Genomic DNA, 14923 nt, shown 5'->3' with positions numbered 1-14923 from the left:
AAGCGTCTACTTACGGGTTATGGTATGCAATAGGATTCGACTGTGTTTAGTCGTTGTTATCTTAGCATATTGTACTTTGGTGATGCACTATGTGCTCGCGGGGACTACTAAACATAATCAGGTGTTTTTTTGCAGCTGGAGAAGTTTTGCGGAAGTGTTCGAGGGGAGTTTAACAGAACGGTTTTCTATTTCCTTGTTTCTCGGCTGTTGTATAGTTTTTTTCAGTTCAAGAATACTTAAATTCATTCTGTAAGTGTCGGGTGGTTTTTGTTTCTTTGTGCACGTGGAAGTTCTTTAAATTTTGTAACAGTAAGAAAGCGTGCCATGAGCGCTCGCCTCTTTAATCTGCTTTTTTCCCTTTTGTTTTTATGGTAACGCATTTTAATCATTCTGTAAAATTTTTCCGCAGGAGGGTGATTTTATTTAACCCGTGAAACAACATCTCCTGTAGCAGTAAGTCAAAAAAGTCATAACTAATAAAAGAAAACCATGAAATTGGTGTTCAATAGCATCTAATTGTGCAGCAACTATTTCACGGGTTAGGTAAAGTCACTCTGAGATTGACACCTTATTGATCCTGAATCCACTTAGTATTTTTACGGCCGAGAGAATAACAGACACGTTGTGACAGAACAGTCTTTGAACTAAGAATGCCCATTTAATTAAGGACAGTTTTCTGGGAAAATATAAAATAGAAGTCGCAGTTGCATACAGCAGTCTCCTGTGAAGTGGTAGAGATACATTTTTTTCTACTCCATGTCCCCTCTGCCCAGTCATCCACGGTGCCCACGTATACTTCACAAGAAACCAAAATTTATGTTTCTCAAATTTTACGGTTTAAACTTTACGCATTTCAATTCTGATCGATTAACGTTTTTATTTTCGCTTTTCGCATTTACGCTTTGCAGCAAATTTTCAGTTCATTTCTATTTTGAATTGTTTTCATGCCAATCTAATTCTAACCCAGTTATAGAGGAAATTATGTCGAATTCTAGCTAATCTTTTTAAAGAGGAAAACTCGTAAAGTGACTAGAGATTTGAAAGTTACGAAGGCGTTCTCCTCGATCATTTTCTTCCATAGATGATAAAATCATCTGAAAAGGGTTATTTTCGTCAGAGTCGTCATTATTTTGCTGTCATCAGACTCGCTTGTTGTTCTTCCTGTTCTTAGACCTTCTTAAGTTCTTCGGTTGTTCTTAATTATTGTTTCAAGACACCAGGTCATCACATTAGGAGATGGATTTCAATTGATTGATGTATTTCTTGGCTAATTTGATCATTGAGTTTGTTTATTCATTTGATGTGTGTTCTATTTCATTTTGATTGTAGTTTGCGTGGATTTAACTAAATATATAAGCGAGCGAACTTTCTGTAAGCGGTGACCTTCAGTGGGGCCACTAAATAATTGAGCTGTGGCGAGAGAACTTATGTAAGGTTAAAGATTGAGTGTTTGCATGGATCTGAGACAATCAGGAAGCCTCTACTTTGGGGCTGGTGTCCGATGAAATTCCTGTGTTTAATTGTCGTTATCTTAGCTTGTTGCATTTTGATGATGCACTAGGTACTCACGTGGACTAGTTAACATAGTATTGGGGAAGTGTTTAAGGGGGTAGAAAAGAACGGTTTTCTATTTTCTTCTTTCTCGCAGTTTTATAGTTTGTCAGTTCATGAATGATTAAATTCATGCTCTAGGTTAGGCTGTATTTTTTTCTTTGTAGAAGCTCTTTAAATTTTGTACCCGTGCCATGAGCGCTCGCCTCTTTAATCAGCTTGCATTGCTGCATTTTTTATCGTCACGCATTTTAATTCAATTCTTTGACGTTTTTGTTGCTAGAGTGATTTTATTTAACCCGTGAAATATAGCTAATATTTACTTCAAAAAGTCAAAATTAACGCAAGAAAACTAGGAAATTATAATCTAATAATATGATCTAATTTTGTAGCAACTGTTTTACGGGTTAAGTAATATCACTCTGAGATTGGCACCCTGAAAAGATATTGAAACGTTCCAAAATTGATCCGAAATCCTCTTAGTATTATTGCAGCCCAAAGGATAACAGACACGCCGTGACAGAAGAGTCTTTGACCTAAGAATGCCCATTTATGGACAGTTTTCTGAGAAAATATAAAAATAGTAGTCGCAGTTGCAGACAACAGTCTCCTGTGAAGTGGTAGAGATACATTTTGGGAGACATTACTGATTTTAAAAGCCAGAAATAGAACATATTTTCGAAGCTCAGTGAAAGAAAAGAAAGCACTTTATGACGTCGGACTGCATAGTTTAAGGAGTTGTTTAGCTTACGAACACATGTAATTTTTAACTTGATTGAAACCTCGATAACAAAGTGACTAGGAATCGACTTACTAGAGAAATCATTTGCTCGCTGTAACGCGTGTTCAGCGATATGATAAAGCATAGACCGAACCAGAAGGGTTTTGGTTATTATGTCTCAATTGAATTTTGAACTGTTATTAAATGGGCAAAGAGAATCTTCGAGCATTTCCCGGTAATCTGAGGCAGTTCTTCTCACAACATCCTGGCCGGGCGAACTGTTCATGCAGGCTATTTATATTTCTCCAAGTTCTTTTGTAATAAGATCCGGTTGCTTTTCTTTACTGAATTTCGGCGTTGTCTTCTGTTCGTCATTGCTTGTGCTATAACCCCGCTTACTGTCGATCGTTTTATTGTTGTTGTTGTTGTTGTTGTTTTTTAAATCGACGGCAAGTAAGTTCTTACGAGCGGTTTCCTCCCGTGGAAGGCGACAGTGTCCAAAGTTGAGTGTCATGACTCCAAGAAAAACCTTTTGTGGTAGTTGTTAACATCACTTTCATTTGTTAACGGCTTTAAATTTCTGACGCACGACGTCGAGAGCAAAACGAGTCAATTTGAAATCGTTGTTAAGTCGTAAGCAAGTTTTGATGCAAAATTTAAAATAAAAGAAAGTTTTAAACTTTTACTTGCTATAAAAGTTAAGGACACTTGGTGATAAATTACATGGGCAACCGTCGCGCTACGATCGCTGAGATAGAATTGAGGCCTATCTCAGCGCTTGTTGGTACAGTGATCACTCTGATCACCGTCTGAAGAGTTGTTTCCATATGTTGTACCGAAACAAGTTCAAGACTTTACTGCAAACTTTAAATACAACTACTACGATTGTAAATACCGTGTCCTCCTCCAAATGTTGGTCCATAGGAAGAGCAGCTGTCGATGGAATGTGCTTTGGAAGAACCATACCTTCCTGTTTGATCTAGCTTTAGTGGCTGCCAACCTGGCTTGTTAACCAATGAAAAGAGAAAGGCTGCTGAATCGTAGCGATATCCAACACAACTGTAACCTAATTTGAAATACACAATGGAAAAAGAAGTCCAACATTAATGACGTATTGCCGACAACGTTAATTTGATTGGCCCGCAAAATTTTACTATTATTTGTAGCTCGGCATTATTTCTTGCAGTGTTAATCTTAAGTTCTTCGGTTCCTTTATGTTAAATGTCTCCAGCGTTTTTAAAAATTTCAATTCTGGGAAAAGCAAGCCCGGTGGGAGACTGGAAACAGCTGCCCCGATTTCAGACTAAACATAATTTCCATGCCCTATTTTATGAATTTCATAAAATTAATATCGAGCTGTAAAGCTGTCAGTTAGCCAGGAACACCATGCCATATAAAAATGCAAGTGTTTCTATCGGCCTGTTTTCTCGATGAGGTATCCAGGAAATTCTTAGCATCATTAACTTATTTGCCTTTCTTTGGTATTAACCTCTTTTGTTTCCTTGCTTAATGATTCGAAGCCGTTGTACCACTTCCTATAAAGTTCTTCCCTCCCGATATCTCCCTAAAACCGTCATGAATCAGAAAAGAGGCGCGTAAACACAGCAAGTAATATTTTAATATATAAACTCTTTTCCCATATTTCTCCGTGACCGCTATTGCAAAATAGATCACGGCTGACTCACAACTTGAACTTAGGTTGCCTGTGAGAAGATGAAAAGATCATGTCACTTACTCCATGAGAGACTTGTGTATCCTCCAAAAATATATTTTCCAACACGGATGATTGTGACAGTTGGACCTTTGCCGTCACAGTTTGAATGGAAGGTATAGGAAGACCAGCCATTTACAGTTGCCTGGTAACAGCGATTCCAGTAAGAGGATTGGCGAGTCACAGCCTTCAACCATTTATCCAGCCATGTCAAAAACTTCTGGCTGTTTCCCACAATGCTGGAATATTTAAGACCCGCTGCAAAAATAACATATAAGAACGTTCTTTCGATCCATTTTGTACCTAGCAGTTGTTTTGGTGGACTATGTTGAGAGTTGGTTTTGCTAAGAATAAATAACACTGTCATCTTCACCAGTTATAAGGTGACCATCATTGCTTGCACCCTAAATGTGACGCTAACTAAACTGGATGTACTGTTTGTTCGGAAACATATTTTAAATGGGGTCGTTATACTCCACCGGGCAACTTAAATTTTTTTTTCTGGAATAACTCGTTCTACATTTTGTGTCGCAGTGATCAATACTCTCAATAAATGATTTAAAATCCTGAACAGGACAATATTCGGAGAGTATTTATCGGGAAACGTTGTATCATTACCAATGCTCGGCGCCGACGTCAGAATTCTCAATGGAAAAACCAGCGGCAGATAAACTCACGAAATTTGACAGCTTTTTTTAAATATTGAAATTTGAAAAAAAGCCTTTAATGGTTAAAGTCCAGGTAGGCGGTTTAAGCTCCACACCCCACCCCTGTCCTTTCTAAGTGTGGTTAATGTTAATGTCAAAGCGTGTCTGTAGTAGCGAGGAGCTAGCAAACAACATTACTGAGTCGTGTCCTTTTTTTATTTTCAACAATAACAGTCCTTGCAATATGGCAAACTGATCCAAGATGGAAAGGAGAATTCTGATTGGTTCCCTGAGCGGTTCGAATTTTAAAATATCGAACGCTGAGATGCTCCATTCATGAATTAGTTTGACGAATTGTTTTTCTTGAAAGCAGTTTTACAAAAGAAAGTAGTTTGTTAGGTTTGACGAAATCTCAGGTTCTTGATTGCTTTTTAGACATCATGTTTGGTGGACAATTTGAGCTTCATTCCAACCGCTGAAACCTGAATTTAAATACAATTAATGTAAAATACTAACCTGCCGCGAAGTGAGTGCATGTTTTCCCATCTCCTACGTACGGATGGTTACACGTACATGTGTAGGATCCTACAGTGTTTGTACATGAAGCTAAACGGTGGCAGTCGTGTACACCGCTGACGCACTCATCGATGACTTGGGTAATAAGGAACACGGCAAAGTTAGTAAACACACATAAATTACGTTATGCATGTTCACCAAAAGTGCTCTATATGTTCTTGAGTAAGGTGTTCTTGTGCGTATTGATGTAAGTACTACTTTATTATAGTACGTCTAAAATCATTTCGCAGTGTTGTTGTTGTTCTTGTTTTCAACTGATAACTTTGTAGTTCTTGTTAAGTGAAAATAACTTACCAGTGCAATTTTTGCCATCGCCTGAATATCCAAGTTTACACGCGCAAGGGTAAGATCCGCGAGTATTGTTACAAACAGCATTCACATCACAGGTATGAGAGTTTGAAGTGCACTCGTCTATGTCTGAAACAAGATTAAAGGAGTAACTATGGAAAAAAGTTGAGTTATCGTTAGTCTGACCATTTCACGAAAGAAGCAAACAGCTTGAGGACAGTCCGTCGAAAGATCACGCTAAGCACAGTATCTTTTAATGAACATGATAGAGTTATTTTACTTCCCACACTCTGAGTGATGCTCTGCTTTTAAACAATTTATATTCCCCAGGTTCTAAGCCACTGGCGCCAGCTTCGAAATTGTTAAAAAAATATATAGTTATTACGGGGTTGAACTTTTCTCAAGCACTCTTCTTATTGCACAAGAGCGGTTGGTTACAGTTTTTTCTTAACCCATCACTGCAAGACAAATTTCATGGTTGTTGAAAATAAACTGTGTGTCATTACCTTTACCATCCACATCAAATGTATTTACGCCTAGTTTTTTAAGCTAGGGAGGAGAGGAAGAAGTTGTTTGTTTGTTTCTTACCATTACAAGTTTGTCCCTCTCCAGTATATCCAGCTCTACACTTACAGGAATATGAGCCCACGGTATTCGCACAATCTGCATTCACGTCACAGTTATGAGTGTTGGTAATGCACTCTTCCAGGTCTGCAAAAAATTACATTTGAAAACAAAATTGAAATAGTTATCAAATAAATAATATTAAAACGAATTATTTTGAGAATTAACCATTGATCCGGTTTGAGTGCGCAAGATGATCCTAGCTAAAGTTTGGCGACTATACCATATTTTCATTAGAGATTTATCACCTGTAAAGCAAGTAAAGTTGAAGCAGTTATCGCATGGCACGTCATTCCAAGTATATCCATGCCTCACGCCAAGAGTGTGCACACAGTCTTCGTTGTTCCAGTTGTTTGGTTGCTTTGGAGCCCAGAACCTAAAACTGCTAATTTCTTTGTTTGTCCACACAAAAGAGCCTTCAACACTGCGGTCATTCAACCCTATCCATGATCTATCGCCAGCATGACGGTGCTGAATAAATACGTTTTCCTCCTGGTTGTGCATAGTCACCAGATCAGAGTTCATCTCAGAACAGTTTGACTCAGCAGTCAACCACGTGGCGCAGGCGGGGCTTGAAAAGTAGCAATAACCACCAAAGTAAGTCCATCCTGGCTGGCAAATGTCTGTAGATATAAGCAACAATAAATCCATATAAAGTAATAGAAATCATTAAGAATGTCTTGAGTGTTTTAAAGGAAATAGCTGCTTGTCGTGTTTCTGAAAAACCTCCACATGTTTTGGTATTTTGCTCCTGACTGAAACATTGGACTTCGTTTGTTATGAAATCAACTTCTGACCATCAAATTAGAAAAAAATTAGGCTGATACGATCTTATTTTTAAACGGGCTCAGTCACAGTATCTTGAGTTATTTTTGGCCACGTAAAAAATTACCTTTAAATTGGAGGAAACCTGCAAATCGTCGTATATTAAGATAAGGCTTCAAAGAGGTAATAATAAACAATCAAGGAACAAGGATGGCCAGGATGGAGGTTAACACGGATTACAAACGACGAATTTGACATATTTAACCTAAACTTTTCAAAATGGGCAAACCATGACGTAGCTCCCTTAAAAAGCGTAGGAGATAGAAGTTACTAAAATATGAATATCAAAAGAGCTAAACTACTGATCTAGAGAATAGTAAAATTAAAACTGAATTATTTTGTCCGTACCTGACAGGACAGTGTATGAGATAGACAGTGGATCATACTTTGTGTCATACAACTCTTTTAAACAAACTCGCACACCGGTTGTATTGATGTACTGCAAAAAAAGAACAAATATAATCACTGGTCTTCTAAACGTTTAGTCCAAAAGATAATTTTCACTTCGCAGTCCGGTAATATTCTGAATATTATTTAATCATGGGGAGAAAAAACAAACTCATACCTCCCTTGGGTTTTTGTCCTGGTAAGACATATCAATATCATATCCTTTGCCTGTAGTAGATATTCCTCAACTTTCTGTACAACATGAAATTAATGTTTTGTCGATTATGACTTCAGCCGTCTTGGAGACGCCATCTTGGATCTTACGATTTTCCCGGCATTCAATTTGATGGAAAATAATGGCTGTTAAAATGGTACGATACTAATTCTGTATCAACGTTTAAGAAAATTCAAAGAAACCAAGAACTCTGTCAAATAGATGAGATTTGGTTCGACTGGCTTGTCAAAAATGCAGTTTCTATGGAAATGCCTAAAGAAGTGAAGAAACAGAATTACCTCCACCCAAGCAGTTATTCCATTGTGCACTGGTTGTTTATTTCCACTGCTAGATGAATGGTTCGCCGAAACAAACACATTCGGGGTGCTGTTGTACTTTTCAGTGAAGCGGATATCCTAAAGAAAAACTCTCATTAAGTAAGCGGAGTGTAATCCAACTTTGACCATTAGCTTTAACCACTACCAAACCGGAATTTTGTAATAACCTACTGAGTCAGTTTTGTTTAAATTGACGTTGTTCTGTAGGATCTGTACACTAACTCTTGAAATTTTTTAAAAAAGTATACGTAAAAAAAAAAGATACCAACCTTACAATAGGCATTGTTGTAATCTGCAGGTGGATGTTGGGCGTTAGCAAAATAGACTGAACTGTGTTCTGTAAAAAGAGGCTTGTGGAGAGAAGAAAACGCCAACCATTTCTAAAAGAGAAAAATAAATAAATGTTAACAAGACAAATAACCATAAGAAAAGATCTAAATCAAGATTACATTTTTTCTTGATGTATGATATGCCGATGGTAAAGTATGCTAGAGAATTAGCTGCCAATGCTAAAGACCAGTGTTAAGAGGCTAAAGTAAGTGATAAGCATCTATTAGTTCCTTATGGTTGGTACGTAAAAAAGGTGTAGACACTTACAGTATAAACATCGTCGTGAGATCCTGCGTAGTTCTGAAGCTCTCTCAAACAAACTTTAAACGAGGATTGCGTGACGTCTTCAATCCACACACTGGCAGCGTCACGCTTGAGTCCTAAACGATAGTGTGCAGCGGTAACAAACACTGAAGGTATCACTGAAAACTTTCCCTGCATAGAAAAAAAACCACAAGCTGTTACCGTTGATGTTACTCGTGCTACTACTGTTGTTATTGTTGCCTTACTGCTGTTTAACATTAGCGAAGATTTGGAAATCTAGGGATGGTTAATGCTTTAATGGTTGAGTAATATGTGACATTTTAGGTCCATTGGTCCAAAGGAAATCATATTACATTGAGCTAAATTCGATAACTGTAGGCTATTCGAATTTATTCTTCGTGAACCTGAGTTGTAAAATGAAACGAAAAAGTACCTACCGATGGAAAATTGACAGATTTACAAGTCGTTCCAGTCCACCATTCTGATATCCGTACTTCCCCTGCAACACCACCTACTGGAGCCCCTTGGTACGCCATCCAATCAACTGTCACGTTAGCTTTTGATTTCCGCTCATTGTAGCCTGCCGCCATCACACACGCAGTGAATCGATCATAACCGACATTCTCAATCCACGACACAGCGGTATCATGTACGTATGACTTGTCACTGGTGTCAATATGATTGACAGTGATCTGGACTTCAAGTGGTTTGTCAGGATAAAACACATAAGGCCTAAGGCGAATTACTTCACAATGAGAATATCCGAGTGAAGGAATGTGTGGCATGTGACGGCGACCTCGCTGGAAAGGAAATCCTTTAAAAAAATAGCAGTACAAAACACTGATAAGTACAAACGATTTAAACTTCCCACGTTTTTTTTTTTTTTATCGTAATCATCATCATCTTCTTCGACATCGTCATAAATTTCAGAGTAAAACAATTTCTAACCTTCACAACTACCAGGGTGTTGCACAGAGAAATTCAGTCGCTGAATGCACATTTCCTGTCGAAACAAACACTCATTGTCGTATGTTGTGCCATTTGATGAGCAGACTGGTTCTTGGTAGGATGGACAACTGTCAACAGCAACGCAGCGAGCATCATTTGGTCCAAACGCTTTACACAGGCAGTGATAATGACAAGTCACGTCGATGCAAGGATCCAAGTCTGGCAAGACATATAAACAATTGTCACGAAACGATCTGATGTTCTAGTACACACTTGCTTGATAGTTATCCACACTTCTGCCCTCCCAGTGTGGGTTTGCAAGCTTTTACAAAGATTACTACAATGAGCAACATCGCAGAGAGGGAAATGGATACAGGAAAGAGAATGCTAAATATACCAAGTCTTTTTGCCTACCTCCAGTGACCATGTAGTCGACAGTGATAACATCTTTATTGTTGGCGTCGCTGTTGTAATTCTTCACACACACTTGGGCATCAGTTGTAGATGTATGCTGAATAAAATCAAAGATGAATTAGACCCGGCCTGGTTCAAGTTGCTATCCCGCCTGATTAGTTTTAAAGAACTTATATAAACGAAGGTTTTACTGAAACTAAAAGTTACTGAAATTGCTTTGAAACACAAGTAACAAACAGAAGAGTTAAAGTAATTGTTTTTATTGAATTTTGTTTCCATATCTGGAGCTGTTATATGCGATTGTTACATTCCCATACAAACTGTCATATTTACGTTGTTACGCAATGTCATATAATTTTCACGGGTCCCGAGGAAATTGAGATATTTGTGCTGTTACCTGAGTGTTTGCGAAAATCACACAAAGGTCACAACAGGTATTCCTTACCTCAACCCAAGTGGTGACAGCGTTACAACGTGACCCAGAAAGGTTAGCATTGTTGTTGTTGTCAGTGCGTTTTGGCGTCACTAACACAACAGGACGAGCATAAAATGGTTTTGTGAAGTTCACTGTCTGCAATGGAAAAGGAAAAAATAATTTAATATGGACTGTATATCCGCGAGTCTCTTTTAGAGGTAAGGTTGAGAAATAATCCGTATTGGTATTTATAATGCGCTGATTCCAATGTTTAGATTCCAAACAGAGCAACTTTATTTTGAACAAGAGGAAAAGTATGTTTGATCGATCAATTGATCCTCGAAGATAAAATGAGTCTTAGGAACTATTTATGACAGGTTTTGTGGGCCCACAGGTCAAATAGTTCCATGTTAACAGGCAATTTTGACTTCCTGCATTGTTACGAGTTGCCCTTTTGATGCCCTATTATAAAGAGGATTTAGATAAGAAACAATAATGCCGCGGGCTGGCAATAATTATTCTTACTTGACAGAAAGCGTAGATACCCTAATCAGATGGTGAGTTTGTATTGGTAAACATGAGACTGTCGGTTATGGTAAAATTGTCAACACTCAGATTTGTGAACGCCATCCAATTCTGCAGAAGAAATAAAAGATATTGTAGTTAAAACCTGCCAATTATTAAAGAAATAAAAACATGCACAATTAGGGACTGTTTTAACCAACGTACAAGAGTACATGAAATTATCGGCAAGATACGCAAACCCAGTAAGATGTTGATAATTAGCCTTTTTTCAGAAAAAAAAAATCTATAAAAGAAGCAACTCTCCTTGTGTATGCATTCAACTGCTTCCAGTCAACGGTTCCTACCAGCCTATTTCTACAAGTAGCTATAGGTTTATCAAAGAGCTACCAAAAACATATTTTCTTTGTATTATTTTCTTTTGAAAGCCAACGATTTATGTTTTATACTGGTACAAAAAAGACTCATCTTGAACAGCTTGAAAATGGAAGATGATCGGGCACGCCACATGGGAAGTTGACCTTGGAGCATCGTAACGCATGTAAATATTTTAGAATACTGTTCTTTCTTTAGGGGTCATCATGATTTTCATTCATCTTTGACGAAGTGTATGTCTTTGGCAGAGTCTAGTTCATTAGACTGACGACTGACAGAAAACGAAACTTGAATTCACTCACTATCTTTATGCCTTTATGGGGTCCATCGAAAATCTTTGCTTCCCTGAGACAAATTTTGAAATTGTCCACGCGCAACTCCTCCACCCACACGGCCATGGCATCTTGAGGTCTCTTGGGAACTTGGTGACTAGCAGTTACGAATACGTTTGGAGGAGTCGAAAACCGCTGAAATGAAGTAATGAGAGAAGTTCAGATTAGTAAATTAAGCGAGTGAGTGGGTGAATGACCGACTGAACAGATCAGGGAAAAGAAAATGACCGATAATGGGAGAATGAGTTAATACTTGCTTGAGCCTTCCAAGGTTCTTCAACTTAGAGACATTTTGAGATTGCAACAGATCTTTTAAAAAACTGACGGAACGTTTGAAATGGTGAAAATACGAAATGCCTCAAATAACAAATTAATATTCAAAAGTGAGTCACGCAACCCGCTACACGCTGCAGAAAGTGTAAATGTTTTCACAATGAGAGCCCGCCGAGGATACTTTAATTATTCAAAAGGAGAAAAATACGCTTAAGTCCAAAAACCACTAATCAGCTTTTTGTTATCGGTTTTGATCTTTCGCATTAAGAACATTGTGTTTGATGAGGAAAAATAATCTTTGTAGTCAGTCTCAATTGATAAGCGCTTCTTAATTTCAACAAATTTCAAGATAGTAACATCATGTTTTTCGATTGCATTGAAGCAGTTTTGTGTTTAGGCTTAGCCTTATGTTGCTTGGCAACTTTTGAATTACAATTGTTTTACTTGAGGCAACCTCTCATCAAGAGAGGCGGCTCTTTAGTGTGTTTCTTCAGTTATTGAGAAATATTCCGAATTTAAATATTTATCCCCTGACGCTATTTGTTTCCAGTACTTTCTGCTGAGCTATTACGCTATATTTTAATGGTCAGCGTTTGCACAAATCACGTTTGAAAAGGGCAGATGATTGACAAGTTTCAGTAAAGAAGATTGATTACCTGACTCGTGATTTCCACGTTAAATTTCACGCGAGGAACCGATATCGCACAAATCCCGAAGTGAAGCCAGAAAGCATTGACTGGTATTCAACAACGTTGAGCAAACAGTTTTAAGTAAGAACTATTTTACACTCAAATTAAAATTTCAATACCAGCCAAATTTTCAGAGTTCAAGTTCTTCGAATGAACATCGAGTCAAGAATAAAAAGTCGAAATGTATTTCTCGTAGCAGAAAAGCTTACCGATCGTGGACTGCCGTTGTACCAGATTGCAAGTTAATAGAAATATTAACTGGGGAGTTGTTAAACGATGCTCCAGTTAAGAAGTAGCACTAAATGCAAACCCAGCCAGCTTGTTTGACATCCTTCGTCGTTTTTCCAGAGGCTGTAGCTTGCAGTTGAATCTGGGTTAGCGTGACCTTTCAGCTCCGAGATTTTAAGTGGATGAAAGGCGTCCCGTAGGCTCTGAGTATGACTGTTTTACAGCCGCTTGAGTTTGTGAATTTGCCATCCAAGGACGCAATTGAGGCGATGTCCAACGTCTACTTTGCAAGTGTATTTCGCCCGAGTGGAACCATCTTATACAAGATATTTTGATGTTGGTTTCTTAACCGGAGTGAGGATAAAATAATACCAGAAACATTAATTGTGACGCTTATGGAATGGCCAACATACTCAAAATGAATGCTGTACTGTAGCTGTGCTTTTCTTTGTAGTTGGTGAGGTAATGTTCTCCTTGAAAGCTGCCATTGATTTCATCTTCTACATGTGTCACAATTGGCACTGGAGCTTCTTCGGCTGCTGAACTTTGCCTTGCGGATTTCCTTCGTTTCAGTGCTTCGGCCGTTTTCTTGTCCAAGCCGTTACGGTTTTGTCGTTTTCTGGTACTCGGAATTGTAAGCCGCTTCTTATATCTCTCTAAAAAGTTGTACTTCAGTTCAAAGCAGGGAGAAACTTTATTTTCACTTTGAAAAAGACTTGTGCTTGTTTTTAGCTCCACAGATTGCGGCAATGATTTTGCAAAATGATTAAAAGGTCACTTTTGTTTGTTTTTTGTCGCACAAATGAATGATCACGCAAACTCTTTTGGAGTTTTTGGAGTTTTTGGAGTCGTAATTTTATGCTAAATACCTCGCCTTGGTAACCAAGACCGGCGCTTTTGATGCTTTAAACAACCTCGTTACATAAAGTAAAACTCTTTTCCGCACTAATTCCTTTTAAATATATTCGCAACCTTTTGACAAATTCTGCACACAAAAAAGAATGGCAAACCGTTTTAGGTAGTTTTTGCCAATATTTGGCAACTTCTTTGTTTGTCTTTTTTGCATTTTTGAGGAATCTCTGAGTGTATGGCCAGGTTTAATATTTTGATCTACAATTTCTGCACACTCTTTCTTCATCTTTTGTCATACTGATTAGATTAATTGGTATACTGCAATCATCATTTTTTAGTGTTAACTGACGATATTAATGTTTTGTATTTTGTATTTTTTCTTTCTAACATCCACATCCACAATCGGGGCTCCCTTTTTCATGAACTTTTTGTATCTCTCTTTACTTTCTAAACCACTTAACAAAACAAATTCTAACCTGCTGGAAATCGATCCTCTTGCATTCCGTTCCAGTTGTCCAAGAGTTTAAGGATGTGGTGCCAGTTTGAGATCCACGGGGTTTCGTTTCAAACGCAAGATAGTTTACCTCAATGGACTAATTTGAACCGTTAGCATATTCGAGAACACAGATTGTAAATTCACTCGCTTTAACACCTTCTACCCAGACTGCAGCGCCGTTCCGAGGGGTTTGCATCTTCACGGTATGGCCAACTGAGACGAGAACCGTTACTTGCTGTCCGCCGTAAAATGGCGCTTGGAAGTAAATCTTCTTACAACCGAACAGCCCTGGTGAGCTTGTTGTTACGTTTTCTTTTCCGGCCTTGAATCCGAGTGCTGTAAAGGAATAAATAAAACTTTTCTTGTCAAAATGATCGCACCTACAAAGTTTTAACTGAATGCGCAGCCGATATCCTAGGAATGGACATGTTAGTTGCTTTAGGAAGAGATTTAATTCTCAATTTCCTTGATCTGTGCGCCCCTCCCCCATCTTTCAGTTCGCTTCCTCTCTAATCAACAAGACAAAAACGGCTGAGCTTGCCGTGAGAAGTTGAGTTAAAGTTTACAGTAATGGAACGCAAAGGGCAGATACGATACCGTCAGTGGCTGGAGCGCCCAGGCAAACCAACAAAAACAGGAGACAGAAGTGCATCGCGTATTGGTGCTCAGACGACATCTTGCTCCGACTGAAAGGGAACTTCACTCTCATGGATTTTATAATCATCAGAAGGGCAATGCGTGACTGGAACGTACCTGTTTGGACATGTCGAATTATACGATATCAACAAATTATAAACAGCACGTTCACAAAAATGAGTTGGGGGTGACGCATATAAGTGACGAGGTGGAGGATATCAGGGAGAGGAAAATGACCAGTGGAAAAAAAAGTAGGAAGGATTCCTT

At 38.3% G+C, this 14923-nt stretch overlaps 1 protein-coding gene across 1 annotated transcript; it reads right to left on the bottom strand.

Annotated features, from left to right (window-relative positions):
• Positions 1-3999: 3999 nt before the first annotated feature.
• LOC149105833 (uncharacterized) lies at positions 4000-11611 on the bottom strand. The gene is made up of 15 exons (XM_089271524.1): positions 11453-11611; positions 10779-10889; positions 10284-10409; positions 9839-9935; positions 9425-9643; positions 8914-9290; positions 8480-8647; positions 8152-8262; positions 7844-7960; positions 7292-7382; positions 6367-6741; positions 6083-6205; positions 5501-5623; positions 5147-5281; positions 4000-4241 (listed from the first exon to the last, which is right to left on the bottom strand). The coding sequence occupies exons 4-15, from the start codon at positions 9849-9851 to the stop codon at positions 4000-4002; spliced, it is 2094 nt and encodes a 697-aa protein (XP_089127650.1). The 5' UTR covers positions 9852-9935; positions 10284-10409; positions 10779-10889; positions 11453-11611.
• Between the last annotated feature and the right edge of the window lie 3312 nt (positions 11612-14923).

This window comes from Orbicella faveolata, unplaced genomic scaffold (genome assembly GCF_042242905.1).
Source record: "Orbicella faveolata isolate gen_17 unplaced genomic scaffold, um_ofav_v1 contig_34, whole genome shotgun sequence".
In the NCBI taxonomy this organism is placed as follows: Eukaryota; Metazoa; Cnidaria; class Anthozoa; order Scleractinia; family Merulinidae; genus Orbicella; species Orbicella faveolata.
The sequence above is the reverse complement of the archived record's forward strand: the minus strand, read 5'-3'. Positions and strand labels throughout refer to the sequence as shown.